The sequence below is a fragment of the Sardina pilchardus genome, chromosome 9 (assembly GCF_963854185.1).
Source record: "Sardina pilchardus chromosome 9, fSarPil1.1, whole genome shotgun sequence".
Taxonomy (NCBI): Eukaryota; Metazoa; Chordata; class Actinopteri; order Clupeiformes; family Clupeidae; genus Sardina; species Sardina pilchardus.
This window is the reverse complement of record NC_085002.1, coordinates 27,249,868-27,272,534: the sequence shown is the minus strand read 5'-3', so window position 1 is coordinate 27,272,534 and position 22,667 is coordinate 27,249,868. Positions and strand designations below refer to the sequence as shown.

Here is a 22,667-nt window from a genome sequence, read left to right as displayed (position 1 = left end):
TATTTTTAAAAATATCTTTAAATTCTATGGTATATGCTATAACGATGACTGACAGAGTTAAATAATAGAGAAGTATAGCAGTATAGTTAAAAGAAAAAGTGCACGTGTTTTAACAGTTTTTATTTCCATATTTCAAATGTAATAGAAACATTACCCATTAAATTCCAAATCAAATTAACGGTTTATCAAATCTGCATTCTCTTTTTACAGAAAGCAAAGAAAAGGATCATGTATCTGTTCAAAAACATTGCACTGTTGACAATAATATCCCCCCCTCCCCCAATATTGAACATTTAACCACTTTAAATCATTGAACTAATATTTAGTTGTAGAAGCATTTGTTTTGATAACTGCTGCACATCGGCGTTCCATCAGTCAACCAAGCACAGGTATTTCTGCCCGGAGTGAGTGCACTGCTTTCAGTGAAGTGCTGGGTTTCACTTCAGAAACTGCATTTTTAATATCTCACCGGTTTCGAAAGGCGCTGAGGTCAAGGGACAGTGCTGGCCACTCCATTACCTCAAGCCTTAATATCTGGAACCAAGATTTTGCTTGCTTACTTGTGTGCTTGGAGTCACTGTCTTGTTGAAACACCCATTTCATGGGAATTTCCTCTTCGGCACATGGCAACATGATCTCTTCCTAGTATTTTGATGTATTCAAAACGGAGTCACGATTCTTGGTATACGATAAACAGGTCCTATACCGTATAATGAAAAACATCCCCATACCACGACTTTTACCTCATCATTTTCTTCACAGTGTACTGTGGTTTCAATACAGTGCCGGGGTAACTGTATGTCAAACAACCTCCAAGCACTGAATTTAAGCCAATGTACACAGTAACAAATACAGCAAAATTACTCCTCATCCAATGCAGTGTGAGCCAATTCAATGATTTGCCTTTTCAGCTTTTTTGCTTTGCTCTCTGGCAGGTCATCCAAAATATTTTCCACGTAATGCAAAAACCCTGCGTGTGGCGAGGAGGCCTTTCTTTTGAGGGCACTGATGACAAAGTCCATGGCCTCAGAGGCCTTGTCCATTTTGTCCATTTTGTCTCTTTTGTCTATTTTTGGTCTTTTTGCGTCAGACACAGCCATGTGCTCACAGGGGCGAGATGAAGTCGGAGTAAGAGGTGCCATGCAGAGATCTGGGGCCTGGGAGGATGTTGGAACAGCCGACTCTGATGACACAGATGAATCTAAGTGGTCTGAACATTCGTCGAAGTTGCAGGCATCACAGAGAAAGGACAAGGCCTGATAATATTTCCACTTTGGGACATAGATGTCCATAGGTCCAGCCCCAGACCTGTTGCTCTTAAGCACCATGCCGTGCTCCCGTGAGAAGACAGTCCTCAGATTTTTGAACTTTTTCCTCACATCTTCCTCTGAGGGAAAAAACCCCCCAGAAAGAACACAGGATTATTCTCAAATGTAGTGGTAACGCATAGCCACACTTTGTTTTCCAGGCCTATTAGAATTGTAGCTGTAGACCTAACTAGTTATAAGAGTCACAAGTTGTGAGAATCACAATCATAAATCCTAGTTAACTCACCAGTCATCACTTCCAGCTCATCAGTGAGATGTTGGCAGAGCTCCTTTAAGGCTTTCTTCTTTATGTCTCGATGTTTGTACAGTTCGGCCCTTGGGTTCCACAAGTACTCGTGTGCTGTACATTAATTCATACAATACATCAGACTATCAATTACAATTCGCAAGTAACGAAAAAAAAGAAAATCATGGCCTACAACAGCTGACGCCCAGAATGCGATAACTTTGTCAACACACACAAAAAAAAGCTAGTTGGCTAAATCCCATTCAATGTCAATGGAGATGGTAGGCTAACAGCCGAGTACACTTTACGGGTGGGAAACGATGTCTTAATTACAACCTCAACATATTAAAATAGATGTTGTTGGTTTTTAAAACATTGTATGGGGTAAGATACCCAGTTTGGGTTTCAACATGACAACTTACCGCTGTAAAAAGATATAAGCAGCCTCACTTTTTCCTCGCACCACTGTCCATGAAACACCGCCATCTTTGATGGAAAATTTCGGAAGCTCACAGATGGTCTTGTGACTCATTGCTAGTATTCTGATTGGATGATCTCAAAAAGTTGCCCGGAAGTAGAGTTGCGCAACTATCCAAATCAAACATTTTAGAGCGCTCAGCTCAAGATTATTTGATTAAAATCGTGCAGATAAATATAAAAGAAAATAAGTAAATCATAGCTTTGATAGAAATAATGTTGCCCCAGTCTCCGAGGGAAAATGTCGCTCTGCAACATTGCCTGGCAACATTGCCCCAAAAGTCCCCTTTATCATCAGTAAAATGAACAGAAATTCCCAAAACACACTGTTAAAACTAGACTATGGCCTACACATCATATTCGAGAGGGGAAATAGATAAATTTTTTACTAGGCTTACACAAATGATTCATACTGAACCATTCAGGTCGCCTACAGAACGTTACAGGACAGAATGTACTGAATGCAGTCACCTGTAGATGCTTTTGCTTGATGAATTCGAGTTCCCACACATATTAGGCCAAGTGGCAGATCATTTTGGTCAGTTTGGTCAACTAACATAAAAAAAAAAAAAACTATTCCTGTTGCACATCAACAATATTGTCAGTGAATTTTTGGTTAGCAGGATCACACTTACACTCACTTACAGTTCACACTTATTGTCTGCACTTTCTTACTTAAACGGACAAAAACTCCATTCTCTGAATCAAATTCTCAGTTGCCTGAACACATTTCTTGAATCGGTCCCCCTAATTCAGTGTGTAAACAGGTTGTGACTGGTGTGACAGTGCAGATTAGTCAACACAATGCATCAGTGAGGCATTCAGAGTACATACGTATTTCTCATTTACAGACAGTACTGAAAGGCCTGTATTTTCTGGCATTCAGTTTTTCACAATTGTTAAAACACATTTTTTGAAACCTTAATTCCATTCTTTTTAATTAAATCTTTTCTTTTCTTTTCTTTTCTTTTTAGATGTAAAATGCATTTACTGTATTGTAAACAATGCCGATTTCTGGAGCTGTATGACCTGACCTGAACGCTTTGTTTTCCCATTTATTGATGTAGTGTCTAATGACTGCTCAGTAGTGTTTTTATTTTGACTGCGTTGTGAGATGATCAGTGAGGAGACAGTGTTGGCCAAAGACAGAGGTTGGCAAAGGTTTTGGGTTGTATGAGATTTGGGATTTGTGTTTTTAGTTTTGAGAAAAGGGTGGCAGGTTTCAAAAAACGTGTTTTAGCAATAGGCCTAGTATAAAACTGTAATTTGTGAACAGATGATGTCATATTTGATTGATAGTGGTTGTGAATGGGTTTCAGCCCATATGAAAAACTTATACTGCCAGCAATGTGTTTTATATACAAAACTTGTATGATTTATGTATAATGGTTTCACTGTCATATAAAAATCTACCAGGATTTCATATAAAACATGGTGAAATATAAGACCATTATAAGATCCTTAGTAAATCTGTATAACCTGAAACATATAAAACGTTGTAACCTGTAAGGGCTATATATGACATTGCATGAGGAAAATGAGAAAGGGGCCACTTTCAAGAGTAAATCATACAAGTTTTGTATATAAAACACATTGCTGGCAGTATAAGTTTTTTCTATTTTTTTTTTCATATGGGAGAAGTTACATGTTTCTCACGCTTGTACCTTTCTTCAGTTTAAAGAAAGAGGAAAACAAACACCCATTTCACACACCCCTATGACCTCACACAACAAACAAACACACACACACACACACACTCAACAACCACATACATGATCTCACACAACAAACACACCTCCACTCTCTCAAACTACCAGAGATTGAAGAGAAGAGCATAGTGGATCATCACGATCTGGAGTTGGTCCACATTCTAGAGTTTTGTTGTGGTTCTAGAGTCTCAGTTTCTAGAACTAAAGCAGCTGAGGGTCAATGAGAGTTCTGCTTGTACAGTTCAACAAGAAAGAAAAATTCTGGAGTTGGACAGTACCATTTGTAATGCCACGGATATAATTGCATAATGACAACAGAGGGGTTGAGGGGAGGAGTCGCTGACTCAGATCCTGGCACGGAGAATTACAGGCCACTAGGGATCCATGTGTGTGTGTTTATGAGGCTGGACTGAAGTATGCGTCATTGTGTGTGTGTGAGAGAGAGATGAGATAATCCAGACAGAGAGGACGAGAGACAGAGAGGGGAAAGAGCAAAGAGGAACGAGACTAAGAAGAGTGGAAACTGCACGGGACTTTTTACAACTTCAAAACCCACAAGCACCATGTCTCAGGTAGGACTAGCGTATGGACGGCAGAGTGCATTAACCTCACTTTCCACTGTGCGTGTGTGTGTGTGTGTGTGTGTCTGTGTGTAATGTGCGTCTTGATGAGGTGCAGAGAGCAGTTTCTGTTGATAAGGCAGGAGCCACTCCTGTTTCTGCTGCTTGCATTGTAAGAACTCTGATAGTTCCCCAGTTTCATATTGCTTACCGGTGCATTTCTTCCTCTCTTCCTCTCTTCCTCTCTGCTTCTTCCTTCATCCATCCATCAGATGGAAGAGTGTGACGATGAGCGGGCACAGCGTCCAGAGGTGCGGGAAGAAGAGCTGCTGGAAGCGAGGGATCAATTGTCCGAGAAGAAGGAGGTGAAGAGCAAGACCTTTGAGGTGATGGAGGAGTGCGGTGAGTAGAGTGGATTGGTCTATTGATGTGGCACTGAACCAGTAAAGGTGTCTGCACACTGGCCAGACAAATACCGACTCACTCCATCCAACGCCAACTTAATTGGACCAGCGTGCGGCGTCAGTCTGTGATTGTTGGTGTTAGTCGGATGAGTTTTTCAATCTCGATAAGTCCAGGCGGATAACAAACATCTGTTTTGTCAGTTACTGTCCGGGCAGTGTAGAACTGGTATAGGTTTTCTGAACGCTTAAGACTACAACCAACTACAGCCAACATTAGAAGACACTGAGGTGTTGTCCAGGCCAATGGGGTGTGTATTTGAGCTGATGGGGGGAGTGTGGTCAGTAAAGACCTTCAAGGCACTGAGGGAGTGTGGTGAAGGTAGAGTGGAATGGACTGTCTGTCACCTGTAAATGCAGCGTTGTGAGACTGCGGACATGCTGTCCAGTTCCATGTGTGAGCTGAAGGCTGAGGATGGAGTGCAGTGGAGTACAGTATAGTGGATGCTATTTGTTTATCCAGCAAATAACGATGTCCACAGACATATGTTGCAGGATTTTACGAAAGTATGATGTATTACGACATCGAAGCAAGTCAGATTTGTAGTCTCTTATGTCTCATTCCATCGAACATAGATCCGCTACCCGATCTGGTAAACTTGTGCAGTTATAGCCTACAGAGGGCCGCGAAGTGATGGCAGAAGTGCCATTCACCATGTAACAAGTTGATGAGCCTCTGAAATGATTTTGGAAACATTATTTTCAGGCACAAAAAAACTTTGTAGTGTTGCTTTAATTGGAGAGTGCAGAGGACTAACTGTTGCAGCGTTGTTCTAGTTAAGTGTGACTACTGAGATGTTTTCCGGCTGAGCGGAGTGTGTGTTTGAAGTGATGGGAGGGTATAATGGACCAGGACTGACCTAATGATGTGGCTGCTCCAGTAAGTGAGAGCGGACACTGTCCAGTTATGTGGGGTGCGTGTTTGTGTTTCGCTCTGAAAGAATGTGCGCCCTTTGGGATTACACAATATTTCCACTCCATATAAAGCCGTGCAGAGTAGAATAGAGAGGAGTAGCCCACATAGATGGGGGTACATAAACACACACACACTTTTTTACAAGGTAAAGCATCGATGCCCATGGGTCTACTTTCCGCTATGAACGTTTTTGTTTGGCCATCAAAACACATACTTCTGTTGGAAACTATAGAAGTGCTTAGGATAACACTCAAATGTGTAAATTATACTATTGCAAATGCATTTTACAATGATTTAAAATAAAGAAGGCTTTAATTTATATTCATATATATGAATTAAATATTGTTTTCAGTTTTTTTTTTTTAAATGAGTGAATATGAATGAAGCATTTTGTTTGAATGCTCATTGGATAAGTGGAGCTGGAATATAGGTTACACAGGTGTCAAAGTTGTATCTTGCACAAGTTGGCAGATAGAATATACTGTACACACACACTTGATACAAAGGAAAGTCTGACCGTTTACCCTCTCCCTGTGTCTGTTGTGTATGCAGAACGTGCCGGCAAAACAGCTCCTTCTGTGTTTAGCAAAGCTCGCGCAGGAACGGAAACAGCATTCAACAAACCAGGCAAGAAGTAACCAGAGGACACCTCCGGATATCCCAACAAATTCCCATTCATTTTTAGTCTTGAACACAATTACTGTAACACTGACGTGTTGATATGGGAAGGAACTTTTTTTTTAAATAAAGTTTACATACACTTTTGCTATGTGTTCATGTAGAAGCTTTGTGTTAATTCTTAGTGAGCATTATGTTGAATTCCTCAGACAATGAGCACAATGAACATCATTCCTCCACCCATGACTGCTTGACCGGTTTGGGAGTTGGGAGGTGTATAGATTGGATAAATTGCATTAAATTGATAATTGAAGTGTATTGACATGGATATTGTTCCATTATACCATTAGATTGATTTATGGTTGTGGAGACACACACAATATATCATGTTTTTTTCTACATTTAGAACAATAACAAACTAGTCAATGGTTTTACATTTTTTTTTTATTAAAGAACATAAAATTAAACATATAGACATTCTGACAAAAGGCCTTTTCAAAACTACCTTCGACAGCAGACAGTACAAGTGAGAGAACAGCGAGCAAATCACATTGAAACAGAGATGGGAGTTATTTCATGAACTTGGTGTGTTGGTCCTGTAAGATCTTGGCGGAGGACTTGGCGTCATAGAAGAGCTCGTTGATCTCCTCCACCTGTTCTCGCTCCACACTCTCCTTCCCCTGCACTCGTCCCAACAGGCTGGCCGGCGTCAGCAGCTGGACCGCATACCTGAGGTACGGACACAAGGGGGCAGTATGGGGTTATGCGATGTTGTTACTCTGGATGGCTCTCAAACACTCTCCTCGATGCTCGATCCTCGAGGGGCGTTCCCACTGATCTATAACTAACACTGGATAGACTATCCCATTGTTGCCGCCCCATCATTCTTTATGTAGATCAGTGAGGATCGAGGCCCGAGGAGGAAGGGAGGATGTAAGACCAAATGAGAGGGACCCACAGACTGGGGAGAAGTTACTGCATCCACACGCTAATTCATTTAAGTCCACTGGGAGGAACATCAAGTTAGACATATAAGGTCCTACCTCTGAAGTTCGCCTACAAAAAACGAACCAAAATCGCCATCTTTGCCCATATAAGGAGATCGGGGTGTTAATTAAAGCCAACTACCCATTGCAAGTTGCATTGTAAGTTAGCTCTGGGGTAGCAAAGATCAAAGTGTGCCATCTTCACATACCGAAAATCACAGTATCCACTCGAAGGCAGAGGACAAAACAGTGTAGAGCAAAACGTCTGCATTTCCAATTTCTTCGTACCAGCAAGAGTTTAACAGGTGCAATCATTCAAAATCCCCATGTGATTTTCCCATAGAAAAAAACGCAAGATACCAGATCTCCTTATTTGGGCAAAGATGGTAGATTTTGTAGGCAAACTTCAAAGGTCTACAGCCATCCACCATAGACAAATGCCCTTATAAAGCACAGTTACTACAAAACAACAACAATGACACTGTTTAAGGGTTTACACATAGCGTCACTGTTTAAAGCCACAGAGATATATATTCCCCTTTCTGGGATGATGTAATACCCTCCTTGAACTTTGCACCACAGGCTCTGTGGTTTGTTTGCTCTGCGCCGGTTACCTAGACGAATCTTGTTTAGTCTGGCCACGTCAAACAAACAAACAAAAAAAAAGCAGCCCTGGATAGCTGGGTCTGAGAATCCCAATCTACTACGATTTATATAAACTAGTGCTTTCTAGTCATGTGATTGCAGCGATCACTGATTTCCAGATCCAAGTGCACGCGCGTATCTGACCGGGCACTGGCCCAAACTGTACTTCATGTATCTGCAAAGCACCGTTTCGTTACCTTAGCGTGGTCTTGTTGCCGATCTCTCCCAGGTGTGACAGAGCCTCCTCACTGATGGTAATGCCTTCAGTCTGTGCGCGAATCTTAATGATCTACACATTAACAAACAAACAAACAAAAATTACTTTAATTAATCGGCAAGTATAATAAAGGCTTTTTATAAATATCCTCTCGAGTGCCTCACTGCAAGACTAAAATCGTGTTGGATCTCCAAGCTGAGGAATACTTAGATGTCTACACCCAAGTAGCACTCCAGGTGAAACTAGTTAATGGATTTAAACAAACAACTCCCTTCAAAATTTGAGTACTTTCAACAGCTCCTTGTCATAGTAAAAAAAAAAAAGCATCTACAGTGTTTCACTGGTAGTCTCAAATGTCAGTCTGAAGCCGACGCCTTTGTGAGCGCACACCTGTTTCATCTCTTGTGGAGTGTAGAGCATGGTCCTGATGATCATGACCCTGTCCAGCAGATCGAGAGGGATGCCATGAGGAGAGGTGATGTCCTCCGTTCCCCTGGGAGAGAGAAAGAGAGAGAGAGACCGAGAGAGAGAGGAGAGACCGAGAGAGAGAGGAGAGACAGAGAGACAGACAGACAGACAGACAGACAGAAAGACAGACAGACAGACAGACACAGAGAGTCAGACATTCATCAATCAATCAATCAAATTAATCTATCAATATATCAATTCCAATTTCTTTATGTAGGAGCCCATGACCACTTGCTTCAGAAGTGCTCTTCAACTCAAAACATCTCCAAACACAAACACACATTACAAACACACGTTACAAACACACACCTGATGAGGCAGTTGCCGCGGTTGGAGGCGAAGACGACGATGGGGGCGATGGAGCTCTCCAGGGCGCGGTGCAGGTAGGTGAAGCACTCGATGTCCAGCATGTGCACCTCGTCCACAAACAGCACCCCCGGCACCAGCTCCGCCACACCCTGGTCTATGTACCTGTTCACCACCTTATTGATCTCGCCTCGCAACTTATCTGCACACATGCGCGCGCACACACACACACACACACACACACACACACACACACACACACACACACACACACACACACACACACACACACACACACACACACACACACACACACACACACACACACACACACACACACACACACACACACACACACACACACACACACACACACACACACACACACACACACACACACACACACACACACACACACCAGTGAATACAGATTCAAACACCACTACACACACATCCAGTCATTTGCAGTGTATCAGCTGCAGCAACCTGCAGCTTGACGGAAAAGAGTCACACTCATTGTATGGCAGTCACAGCGCATCTTCAACTGTAAAGACAACACACCTCAGCTCGTAGTCGGGAATTTACGGGTAAATTCATTCAATCACTTTCTCTCTCACACGTTTTTAGAACATGCTTGAGTGTGTGTGCATGTGTTGACATGTGTTTACCTGTGATTTCTGTCTTCTTGGGCTTCATCAGTTGTCCCATCATTGACATGATGTCCTGTCCTCCCTAGAATACATTTACACATATATTGCCAAATCAGTTACGCTCGCTCAGGAGATAACAAACACAGCTACACCTGCTCAGCAGATAACAAATTCACTTGGTCAGTCAGTCAGTTGTAGTTGCTCAGGAAGTAGCCAGTTAGCTTCATTCCTATAAATAGTACCATATCAAATGCATGGCAATATCAGCAACTCAGACTGCCAATAATTTTTCCTCTCATTTCTCTTAAGACCACCCATGTTGGACTTATGAATCAGAATCAGAATCAGCTTTATTGGTCAGGTTTGCGTAAACAAACAAGGAATTTGACTCCGGTTAATCTTTGCGCTCAAGTACAACACTCAACAATAACATAGAAGAACAGTAAGAACAGAACAAAGGCAGTAAGGCTTTGTGTGTGTGTGTGTGTGTAGTGTGTACCTGTGGCCTGGCGTTGGCTATGTCCAGGTCGTGGAGCGTGACGTCCTGGATGATCTCCTTCTTCTTGTGCACGTCTCCTTTGGGCAGCGGGACGTACTCCTCGGCCTCCAGGTCGAACTCGGTGGCAAACGTGTCACAGCGTCCCTGCCTCTGAAGAACCAATCACAGCGCGGATTAGGCAAGGCAGGGTTGCACATTCACCACTGCACGCATATTGAGGGAGTACTACAGTAATTTCCCACAAATAAGCCGCACTGTGTATAAGCCGCAGGACAGTCTTTTATGCGAGCTAAAAGAAACAAAACCATATTAATACCATATTAACTATCCCTGTGTATTAACCTCATAGCTGAAGAAATTTTGCAAAATTAATGTATAAGCCGCAGCTAATAGTTGGGAAATTGAGGTACAGGCTCAGGAAAGAGTGGACCGCTTATTAACTACACAGGAGACTGAGTGTTGGAGGTCAAGGGGGATAAAAGTAATTGTTCTTACGTACAGTATGTGTGTTTGTTTACCTTGACTGCTCCACTGTTGGCTTCGATGTAGATGACATCACCTACTTCCACCCTCTCCTTCTGCAGACTCTCATAGATACTTGGATCCAGCTACAATCAGAGCAGGCAAACACAGGCAAACACACACACACACACACACACACAGTCAGTATTGGTCCTAAAAACCTGGGTAATTCCACCATGAGCACACTCAATACCTTACAGTGCATCATATTATATTCTATCTGATATTAGATGGCTGAGCAAATCTGTCCTTGAGCTGACCTTGAGTTGCTTGGTGCCCTTTCCGGTCTTGAGGCCGATGATGACGTGGCTGATGGTTTTCCCGTAGCCACCCATGGGGTTCTCCGTCTCACAGGGCGACAGCTCCGTCACCTCCCCCTCATACACCTCCTTCGTCTCTTTAATACGCAAGCCTACACACACACACACACACACACACACACACACACACACACACACACACACACACACACACACACACACACACACACACACACACACACACACACAGTTACTGACTCACCTCCACGCTGTTAGCCCTTTTAAGGCCTAGTGTATGTGTCAACAATTCAGTCACTTAAAGGAGTCATAGAACGCATTTTTTGACCATTACAAATTGATCTTTGAGCCTAAATAATGTCATATGTAAATTTGTGGGGCTGAAAACGCCCCAGGAGCACTGCTAGATCGCCTAATACAAGGTCATAAATAAGCCTTGCAATGAAACAGTTTGTTTTTCCCGCCCACTCAGCAAGTTCATGAATATTCAAATGAGATGCGCGCTGATTGGTCTATTGGCCGATATGTCCTGAAAGTTGATTGGCTCAATCCACCGGTCTGAAGCTAGAGCAAAGTGAAACTACGTTTACTGCTGGTAAATAAAGCCAAAATCTTTGACAAAGCTATCAACAATGGATTTAAATAAGGAATACAGCCGTACATGTATAAACCGAGTCAGAAGAAGGTTCTGACGAAGATGAAGTGCAGCAGATTCCCCAACAGAATGAATGTGTTAGATTGGTAAGTTTTATCAGTACATTTCTTAGTATAGTAACTCTCCAAAGTTAGCTGTAATAACGCTAGCATTACAACGTCTCTGCCATAGACCACATATCTAGATACTAGCATCGTAAGAGCAGTTTAACAAGAATTATTAATCGAAGGTATGCAAATGAGAGGGCCAGAGGGGTGTATCTAAAGGGGGATGGGCGCCTATTACGTGTTATCTGAGCTCTGTTCAGATTGGAGCATTTCAACACGGCTGTTTCTATTTCCCAATTTGCATACGAAAGCAGGCGGGGGACGCGGTAAAGTCTTTGGTGTTGTCCTTTGGACACTGCTCGCAGCCTAAATTCAACAGTAACAAGGTGAATGTGGTTTTGAATTCTAGGACTCCTTTAATAAACTTCTACTTGCATAGAGGCATACAGATACTGTACACATGTTCAAAAGCACAACTGATCCAATCAGTAGCCAAGTTTACATGGACACTTTTAATCTGTGGCTCAATTGGAATAAAAACGACACATATAAACACCTGGATCGAAAATAAAACTGATAATCTGATTTGAATATTAATCAGAATTAAAGTATATAAACAATAATAAACTCCTGATCAGAATACAATGTTGAACAGATGACAAAGTTTTCATTTGGAATAGTTCAATTTGAATGACAAAAAAACACTGTCTATGTAAACGGGGCTAGAGATCAGTAAAAACGTACACACAGTCTCACCAGAGCATTCTCCATGAGACCTGTAACACTGTATGGGGGAGGTTGCCATGGCAGCGGATGTGCTGGAATGTCTACTGAAGCTAGTACTTCTGACCTATTTCACAGCAGCCACTTTGGCATTAATTAGGGCAAGAACAGGAGTTAAGGGCGCTCAGCCCAAGCACGATGATGATGGCTATAACGACATGAGCGTCCACTCCACACTGACCAACAATAAGGAAAGTCTCTCCTCATGTTGATGAACATGATGTCTCAAATATGATGGATTCTGATCGTGGAACAGGTCTGTGTGTGTGTGTGTGTGTGTGTGTGTGTGTTGACTCACCAATAGCCCTTCTGAAGTTCTCCATCAGCACCTCTGTTTTCTTGATCTCTGTTGAGTACACCTCACTGCCCACCATGGGACAGAAGGGCACCTTATTCCCCAGCTCCTGAGCCATCGCCAGGGCAAGCGCCGTCTACACACACAGACAGACAGACAGACAGACAGAGAGACAGACAGACAGACAGACAGAGACATTACTAAACCTTCATCATGATTTATGCCTTTTATTTTCTCAACTTCCTCTGTCCAGTCTAATATTCATCATATCATCATAATATGTGTTTCCATATGAATCACTTGTTTCTGATTTTAAACCCATCAATGAACTTTGAATTAATATCAAAGTTTAAATCAAAATAACTTACACCACGACCTCTTCTACAAAGTTTTCTTCTGAACAGATCCATTGTCATTTACTCTCAAGATATTTGCTTGACTCACCTTTCCAGTTCCAGGAGGTCCGGCCAGCAATACTGCTCTTCCTGCCATTTTCTTGGAGCGAATTAGTTCTACTATGATGCCACATGCCTGGAAATGGCAAAAATTACATTACAGGAAGCGCCTGTCAAGTCCACTTAAAGTGGCAAAAGGGCAAAAATGAACACAGCTTTCTCAATACACCAAAATACTTTATCCACATTTCATCACATTAACTGATATCAACATGGGACAACTCCCTTTTGCAAAGCTTAATGTGAACAATTAAATCAGTCAAAAGTATTCGCTGAATATTTTGCTAAAAACAGAGGATGGAAGTATCTAAAAAACAGGAAAGTGTTTGAAAGTAGAGGTGAACAAGAAGTGTGTTTACTACTGCAGCCGTTGCTAGGCAATATTCACAAGCCAAGCTATGTTGCCTGATACTAGCTTAACTGATAGGTGAAGGCAAATGATGCAAGGGATACAGATGATTGATATCATAAACTACATATAACACAACAGCGTTTACTTTGTTTGTATCAAATTGTCATATCGACTTTTATCATACTCTCGGTAACTCTCCCTCAATGAACAGGGGGCGTTGCAATGCTAGCCATCAATCCATAGCTAGCTAACCAACCACATGCAAAACACAGCATGGCTGGAGCTAGCTCGCTAGTTGATCAGCTATGTTCTATGTCTGTTACAAAGAACGTGGTAAGGTCTAGAAGTACAAGTCACAGAACCCCGTGTGCTATTAGGCCGTTTATATAGGCCACGATGTTGCTATCAGGACAAATGTTAACGTTTACTTAACGTTACCTCTCTAGCAGTCTCCTGTCCCACCAGGCCTGATGCTGACTGCTTTGCATTACCGGCTTCGTCTAGTCCAAGACCTTTCACATGGCTGTGTGAGGCAATACGCTGAGTTTTCGTTGTGCTTTTCACCTCCTCTATCTTCATTGTTTCTGAATATGTACACAAATCCAACTACAGTGACTTTAATAAGCAACTTTAATTCAGTTCAATTCGGCGCGAAGCCCCTCTCTAATGTTGGTCTGCTAATCGTGTCCGGAGTAACCAAGGCAATTGACGGAAGTCCCGCCTTCGCACTCAAGCAGTAAAACGATTTGTCAGATGGAATTTCAATGTACATTTTCATTGGACATCTCAAGTTCACATGTTCCCCTTAAAAATAGTCCGACTGTTTGTGAAATAGGTGATTTAAAAATATGATTGAAAATGATGTCAGCATATAAATTCGACATAACTTCGATATAACTTTGTGAAAAGAAATAAAACTATAAGTAAAACCATGCAACAAACAAGTATGTTCATGTTATCGTTTCATTACTTATGTGGCATATAACGGAACATACTATCAAGCGGAATTACTTAAATGAAACACCGGAAGTGTGTGGTAACCTGACTGGAAACTTTCTTCTGCCAGTTTTTCGCTCAGTGATTGTAGAAACAAACCCTCTCAACTCTTCAATTCCAGTTATGTCATCATCTCTCATCACTGTGGTTGATCGCTAATTGAACCCTATTGTATTTTTAGATTGAATGAGGGTTCAGTCCCCAAAAAGTGTTGCTTCATTTGGACAACTACTGTTAGGAGTAAAGTTCAGGTAACGTTAACGGCTGGACAACCATGGCTGACGGAGAAAACGGGGTTGGTACTTCAAAAACATTAAATTTCAACGTTGGAGTGTTAGGACATGTTGACAGCGGTAAAACGTCTCTGGCTCGAGCACTCAGCAGCACAGCTTCCACCGCTGCTTTTGACAAGAATCCACAGTCCCGTGAGCGTGGGATCACGCTAGACTTGGGGTTCAGCTCGTTCACCGTGGACCTACCGCAGCATCTGGAAGCCGAGTGTTGCCCACTGGGTTATGACAACCTGCAGTTCACGCTTGTCGACTGCCCAGGTCATGCATCCCTCATCCGCACCATCATTGGCGGTGAGTCCAAAATGATCACTGTCCTTGTGTCATGATGTTTGTACTAGTGTCAAGTACTTCTGTCATGATTTATATCAGTATTCGATTAGTGTAACTGTGTTCATTCCCGTGAAAGCAAATTATCAAGAACAGAGAGGACACAATTGCAATATGACTGATATTATATATCTAGCTAACCCATACACATCATTCAAAGACATGCATGCTCCAGACAATATTGAGTGTGCTGTGGCCTGTGGCCTAAGACAGTAATCAACATATTAAACGTCTCAGTAAATGACCACATTCTCCCTTTTCTTTTTCTCTGTATGAATTCATGTCTGTCTGTGTTTGTGTTGTGTGAATGTTGTTATGGCTGTGTATGTACAGGAGCCCAGATCATTGACCTGATGGTGCTGGTTGTGGATGTGGTGAAAGGGATGCAGACTCAGACAGCAGAGTGCCTTCTGATTGGCCAGTTGACCTGCTCGCGCATGCTGGTCATCCTCAACAAAACAGACCTGTTGCCAAGCAACAAAAGACAGAGTGCCATTGAGAAGATGACCAAAAGGATGCACAAAACTCTGGAGAACACCAGGTACACCAAGGCACAATAAAACAAATCTCTCTTTAATAGACAGACAGGCACTCAGTGAATCTGTCTCTCTTGAAAGGGGCTTTACCATGTTTGTTCTGTGTTGGCTGTTTTAACGGGTAGGTTTAAAGACTGCCCTGTCATAGCTGTGGCAGCTAAGCCTGGAGGTCCTGAGGCTGCAGACACAGATGAACCCCAAGGCATCCCTGAACTGGTAGAGGTGAGGATCCTCTATAGGTGCAATTCTGCAGTATGATATTAGTCTCCATTAGTCTATGGCTATCACCATACTAAGCTCAATCTTTGAACATTAGTATGGGGAGGCTGCGCTTTGTTTCTACTACCAATGATCCGGTGCGTCTTTTGGATAAGCTAGTTTCTGATTGGAGCCAAAGGTTCTTGCAGGCAACAGAGGAGATAGATGTGCAGGTTTCCAGACTGGACTAATGACCCCTTTTGGTCTGCCTCTATGCTGCTGCTGGTGCACCAACAGTACATGTACATTACTGTATTGTACTTCTGTAGCAGTGTTTGAAGTGCATACACGTCACAGTAATTACTACTGTGCTACTATCACTTCCATTATAGGTACTATTGCCAATCCTGAGCCATGGCTAACGTGTGTGTGTGTGCGTGTGTGTGTGTGTAGGTACTGAAACAACAGGCTTTCCTGCCTCAGAGGGACTCCACAGGCCCCCTGTTAATGGCTGTGGATCACTGCTTCTCCATCCGAGGCCAAGGCACTGTCATGACTGGCACTGTCCTGCAGGGGGCAGTGCACATCAACGACAATGTGGAAATCCCAGCCTTGAAGGTAAATAGTCTCACACTTCCTCTCTCTCCATGTCATTCATCTCATCCCTCTCTTTGCCTCTCTCTCTCCCTCTCTTTTTCTCTCACATACATACACTCAAGGATATATGCAATCTTTCATTCTCACTTTTGAATCAGAGGTGCCATTGGACAGTTACTGAACTTGAAGTTGTATTATATTTGACAGTCTTGGCTGGACAGTGTAAAGATATTATGTTTAATTTGTAATTAGATGCTATTGCTACTTTAAAATAGTCTGTAGTACTAATGAGTTGTGTGATGAGTTATCAGCCACAGCAGCGCTAACCTCTGGGGTGTCCCTGCTCAGGTGACGAAGAAGGTGAAGTCCATGCAGATGTTCCGGCGGCCGGTACCCATGGCCATGCAGGGCGACCGCGTGGGCGTGTGCGTGACGCAGTTTGACCCCAAGCTGTTGGAGCGCGGCGTGGTGTGCTCGCCCGGCTCGCTGCACACGCTCCACGCCGCCCTGGTCCCCGTGCACAAGATCAGCTACTTCCGCGGAGCGCTGTCCAGCCGCACCAAGTTCCACATCAGCCTCGGCCACGAGACCGTCATGGCGCGCGTCACCTTCTTCGGTTCCGCGGCGGCAGCTCCGGTCGGCCAGGCCGGAGAGGAGTCAGACGCTGCTGGCGACAAGGCCCCCGCCGAGGCGGCTTTTTCCTTTGACAAGGAGTACTGCCACCAGGAGGAGTACATTGCTGGGCAGGGTGAGGGCCAGGACCCTGAGCAGTGGGCCCTGCTGGAGTTTGAGAAGCCGGTCACATGTCCGCCCCGCTGCTTGGTGATTGGCTCGCGGCTGGACACGGACATCCACGCCAACACGTGCCGACTGGCCTTCCACGGGAGGCTCCTGCACGGAATGGAGGAGAAGAACTACGCAGAGACCACCCTGCCCCGCCTGCTCATCAGCAAAGACAAACAGAGAGAGGGGACTGTGGAGAGGGTATGCTAACACACACACACACACACACACACACACACACACATATACACACACACACACACACACACACTCTTTAGCTGTGCTCCATTAGAAAACATCTGTGTTGCTCCCGTATCCCTCTCGATAAATGGAGAAAATCTATATGTGCTATACAGAAACTGAATACTTAATGGGAGTTAATTCCTTATAGGGCAAGCATTTTTTTACACATGGTTCATTATGTAACATTTTACTCTTTTTGTCACTTCTGTTTGTCTGTGCTCAGGTGACCGATGACTACACTGTGATTGGCCGGAATCTGTTTAAGAAGGAGACCAACCTGCAGCTGTTTGTGGGGTTAAAGGTCACACTGTCGTCGGGGGAAACGGGGGTGATTGAGGGTGGCTTTGGACAGAGTGGCAAAGTGAAGATTAGAATACCAGGTAAGTCACGTTTGTTTTTATTTGCACATCTCCTATGACGAGCATAGATTTTATGTGCTTCAAAGTAAGGACCAAAAGTGCCCAGCAAAGGTGCGATTAGAGAAGAGTGGTGCGGTTACAACATGACTAAGCATAATATTTACACACACAAGAACACAGTTAATATCACACCTCATCATTTTAATGTCCTCATCAGATACTGATCTGTGTATTCAGCATCCAATGGAACGTGCCTACACACACACACACACACTCTCTCTCACACACGCACACGCACACACACTCTCACACACGCATAATAAAAAGACAGATACGCTTAATTTTTTCCTCTTTCTCTCCATCAGATATGTGATCTGTGTATTCAGCATCCTATGGTACTACATGCCTACACTCACACACACACACACACACAACAAAGACAGATACGCATAATTTTTTCTTTCTCTCCATCAGAGGGGCTGAAAGAGGAGACGAAGCAGCTGCTCTCCTGTGGGAAGAAGAAAGGGAAAGGCGGAAAGGGGGACTCGGTCAAGGAGGAGGAGCCTAAAGGAGACTCTCAGCCTGTTCTAATCCACCTGCGCTTCAAGAGGTACATCTTCGACCCCAAGAAGAAGATGGTTCAGTCCTGACCACTATGACCCCAAGAAGCGGATGGTTCAGTCCTGACCACTGTGACTCTGAGAGGCCTCGGGAACATTCTGGAACTCTGAAGGTGGCAGTCAGACACTTAAAGAACTGAAACCACTCACACACACACATTCACCATGTACACACACACACACACTGACACACACACACATACACACACACACACACACACACACATACACACATGTGCACGCGCACATGGGTAATCATGAAGGCAGCCAGAGCACAGCTACATAAGAAATATAATGAGAAAAAAAATAAGAAATATAATGTAGTTACCGGGTCTAGTTTACACCTGTCTTTATAGATACTGTTTAAATTGCTCATTAAGGAAAACCAATATATTTCAGTGATGAATGAGGCTTAACTTCTTAGCGCACACGTGTGCACACACACATAATCAATCTTTAGTCTCATCAAGTTTCTCATTAGTTAGTTCATATACTGTGACCGTGGTCTCTGCTGACCGACGCATATATATACCTCCTCTCCGCTCCTCACCAACCAACATGTAGGATGATGACATCAGCTTGGTGTTGTGCAGATTAATGAAGCTGGGAACCAATGAAGTGCTCTTGTGTGTGTGTGTGTGTGTACACAAGTCGATATTTTGATAGTGTGTGTGTGTGTGTGTGTGTGTGTAATCCAGAAAGAGTGAATGTATGAGAATGAGAGTTTGTGTGTGTGTGTGTGTGTGTGTGTGTCTGTGTGTACAACAATGTATGGGAGTAAATGCTGCTGTCAAACCCCAAGTTTGTGTGCCTGTTAGTTCTCTTTTGCAACTTCCAATCAGATCAGCAATGATTCTGCAGGGTTAATAATGTCACACCTCAGACACATGAATATTATCAGATAGAGAGAACTACATGAAAATGCATAGTATGGGGGATGGGGGGCATCCCATACCACATAGGGTCCAGTGCCCATGGGGGCTGTAACAGGGGGGCTACATTGGGTGCATAACTGAAGCGCTCCGCTCTCAACGCAGCAATGCTGCAGCACTTAGCTTCCACTGTAATCACTGGAAGTAGCTACACCAGATGTGATAGCGACTCGTACGTTTCGAAAAACTAGACCAGTCTTCTAAAATGAATTTCCCCTTGGGGATCAATAAAGTATCTATCTATCTATCTATCTATCTATCTATCTATCTATCGAAAATTGTTTTTACGCATCGCGAACGGAACACTTCAGTTACTCGCCCGGTGTAGCAACCCTGGAATTCTGACCTGAGGTCATTTCTCATTCCCCTTTCCATCTCTCTCCCACTGCTGTCCACTGTCAATAAAGGCAATAACGGCCCATAAGTAATTGAAGAGAAAAAAAAACCCATACTATTGCGTATAACATGCGTGTAGCCTACTTCAATGCTCTACCCTCTCATAAGTATACAAAAGCACTGAATCGTGTAGTTAGGAAGTAGTAAGTAGTCAGTAGTAACTTTCTGGTGTTTTAGAGAAAGGGGAGTATTTCCATATTTTGACAACCGTTCAAATGAAATTTCAGGTGTCAGAATTCAATTGTGACAGTCCCAGGAGCCTCTAGTTAATAACAAAGCAGTACAGATTTTTGTTCCGTTCCTTATCATTTGCTTTCGATGCACTATTTTACTCAAAGCAGCAGAGGACACTGCAGGACTGAGAACTCCTAAAAACCTTCCTGCTACAGGGAGTCACATCGTCTGAGCATTCCAGTTTCCTGCCAGGTCCGTGCATGGCACCTAAAATACACTAATCAGTTTGTGTAAGATCACCAGAAGCTCAAATAAAATCATATAGAAAGGAATCAGTATTGATGCAAACACCATGTTGTTGTTTTTTCACTATCTCCATCAGTTGTATTGGTAAATTTTTTTTTTTAAATCTAGCAGCAAATTGATAGTGTCATAATTCCTCAAACATAAATCTTGGTCAATTTCTTTGGAGCAAGTGAACATAAAGGAGTAGTTAGCTGCTTCTCAAAATCAATAAAAGAAATAAAATAAAATATAATGGATATGATAAAATAGGCCAATGAAATATACCGTTCATACACTTGGAAGTTTTAGTTACCAACTAAATATGAGTGAGACGAATGGTATAAATGGAAGCTGATGATCCCAGCATGGTCATGTAATTTAGCAGACACTTTTGTACATAGGGACATACAAATATAACAATACAATAGTTAAAATAAACAACTATCGTTATAAATAAAGTAAGGTCTAAAAGTTGGTAGGACTACATTAAGCATAGTAGTGATAACAATGTCAATACAATATCAACGATCACTAATGAAAAATAAACAAATACCATAACACCAGCTACGCGTGGGCTTTTTAAACCAGTCCATATACTGTAGGACATGTCCTTAATTTAATAAAGACTTTTTTAACAAAGGAGTGCCTTGGTCTGAGAAAACTTTTTTTCTCTTTTTTGACTTCTGGATTTTGACCTTGTACCAAAGAGCACCCGAAGGAAACTGAAAAACTTGGATAAAGAGCACGCCACAAATCAACATACTGAAATATCATAACATCTTAGAAACATTACAGTTTCATTTAGTAACATTTTTTGCTTTGAAAGTAAATTTGAACAGTTATATAAAAAAAAAAAGGATAGCAATGATAACAGTAATGTCAATACACTATTAACGATAAGTAATCAAATACCACAACATCGTAGGAACATTACATCGTAGGAGTATCTTTTGTTTTCAATGTAAACTAGTGCAGAGCCCGTAGATGTGGCATTTTTTGTTCGTATAGTATGAAATTAGGCACTGCACACACTCGTGCCATTAGGATGACACCCACCAACTTTGAGAGCAGTCGGATGAGTGGTTCGAGAGTTATGCGTGGAACAGACAGACTGACACACAGACAGACATTCCTTGCATTAATAGATAGATTCTAACAGCTATAAATAATTTGGTAGGACTACATTATTGGTAGTAATGATAACAGTAATGTCGATACAATATCAACGATCAGTAATGAAACATAAACAAATGCCCAGTTTCATCAAGCAGCATTTTTTGTTTTTAAAGTAATTTTTTGTGTCATGAACATAATTTATAAATAAAGAGTCGTGAGTACACCTCGGTAATATACTGTGATGTGCAGTTAGTGAACAGTTTCTGGTCAAGTATTAAATATGGGCAAGTTGGGCTATGGATCCATATGTGGTATTTCTTTACGACCTCAGTCTTGTGTAATGGATTGTCTTTATAGAAGGATGATATGCTGTGTCATAACACTCCTCAAATGATCTGAAGCTAACTCTGTGTGTGTGTGTGTGTGTGTGTGTGTGTGTGTGTGTGTGTGTGTGTGTGTGTGTGTGTGTGTGTGTGGTCTTGTTTCCCTTTGCTGACTTACTGTGCCCATTGTACCAATATTAATTTGACAGGTATTTGCTACGAAGCTTTAGCTGAAGGAAATGAAAGTGCTCCACCCTGCTTAGATAGTATTGTTTATGGTGGCAGAACTCTGACACACTGACTTTGGTTTTGTTCTGCGCCATGTGCTCCCTCTGATATGGTGTATGTTTACAAACATGTCTGTCAACGAGTGAGAGAAAAACCGAAAGTGTAGATTCCATAGAGTTGGGGTGAGTGGAACGAATTAGTGGAGTTAAAAATCCACAGGATCCTTGGGATGCAGTTGAGTCCTTAGTCGGCACCAACCAAAATCCCAAAGGAATGTCTTAAACAACCTGCTGAGTCCATGCTGTGAAAAATCTCTGTTTTAGAGGGAGGAAAGTGGACCTGATCAAGTCTCATTTGGGGCATATAATAACTATACTGTACGAGTCCAACACGAGCACAAAACAAAAAACAAAGATGGCAACCATTTTGGGTGAAAACTTGAATACATACTTCATAGTAATCTACATCTGCTGGTGTTGCTGGTGAAGTGAGCGCATATCCTCAGACTTGTCTGCGTGTGTGTGTGTGTGTGTGTGTGTGTGTGTGTGTGTGTGTGCGTGTGTGTGTGTGTGTGTGTCCTCGTCCTCGAATTGGAAGCAGTCTAAATTGCTTAAACACAGAACACACAAAGAAAACACACTCTTCCATACACAGCTGCAGTCAGTAACACACAGAGAAAGTGAAAAGGTCGGGGAAATAGAGGTCAGTCCATTCAGAAGCAGACCACTTGTATTTGTGTTGCTGTCTTTTAAGGGGAATTCCTGACAATCCTCCTCTATTGACTGCTTTTTTACAGCCTAAACAATGT

At 42.6% G+C, this 22,667-nt stretch overlaps 4 protein-coding genes across 4 annotated transcripts; 2 read left to right on the top strand and 2 right to left on the bottom strand.

The window, feature by feature from the left end:
• Window positions 1-104: 104 nt before the first annotated feature.
• Window positions 105-2,100, bottom strand: LOC134091832 (uncharacterized). The gene is made up of 3 exons (XM_062544509.1): window positions 1,977-2,100; window positions 1,555-1,668; window positions 105-1,387 (listed from the first exon to the last, which is right to left on the bottom strand). The coding sequence occupies exons 1-3, from the start codon at window positions 2,038-2,040 to the stop codon at window positions 861-863; spliced, it is 705 nt and encodes a 234-aa protein (XP_062400493.1). The 5' UTR covers window positions 2,041-2,100; the 3' UTR covers window positions 105-860.
• Window positions 2,101-4,159: 2,059 nt separating this feature from the next.
• On the top strand, window positions 4,160-6,442 carry mustn1a (musculoskeletal, embryonic nuclear protein 1a). Its single transcript, XM_062544507.1, has 3 exons — window positions 4,160-4,312; window positions 4,573-4,702; window positions 6,230-6,442. The coding sequence occupies exons 1-3, from the start codon at window positions 4,304-4,306 to the stop codon at window positions 6,313-6,315; spliced, it is 225 nt and encodes a 74-aa protein (XP_062400491.1). The 5' UTR covers window positions 4,160-4,303; the 3' UTR covers window positions 6,316-6,442.
• A 285-nt stretch (window positions 6,443-6,727) lies between these two features.
• ruvbl1 (RuvB-like AAA ATPase 1) lies at window positions 6,728-14,151 on the bottom strand. The gene is made up of 11 exons (XM_062544506.1): window positions 13,892-14,151; window positions 13,091-13,177; window positions 12,650-12,782; window positions 10,849-11,000; window positions 10,585-10,674; window positions 10,067-10,216; window positions 9,586-9,649; window positions 8,921-9,119; window positions 8,534-8,636; window positions 8,124-8,215; window positions 6,728-7,024 (listed from the first exon to the last, which is right to left on the bottom strand). Exons 1-11 carry the CDS (start codon window positions 14,030-14,032, stop codon window positions 6,865-6,867), a joined length of 1,371 nt encoding a protein of 456 aa, XP_062400490.1. The 5' UTR covers window positions 14,033-14,151; the 3' UTR covers window positions 6,728-6,864.
• Window positions 14,152-14,487: 336 nt separating this feature from the next.
• eefsec (eukaryotic elongation factor, selenocysteine-tRNA-specific) lies at window positions 14,488-21,590 on the top strand. Its single transcript, XM_062544503.1, has 7 exons — window positions 14,488-15,033; window positions 15,403-15,610; window positions 15,731-15,827; window positions 16,257-16,421; window positions 16,749-17,384; window positions 17,650-17,806; window positions 18,260-21,590. The coding sequence occupies exons 1-7, from the start codon at window positions 14,724-14,726 to the stop codon at window positions 18,433-18,435; spliced, it is 1,749 nt and encodes a 582-aa protein (XP_062400487.1). The 5' UTR covers window positions 14,488-14,723; the 3' UTR covers window positions 18,436-21,590.
• The last annotated feature ends 1,077 nt before the right edge of the window (window positions 21,591-22,667 follow it).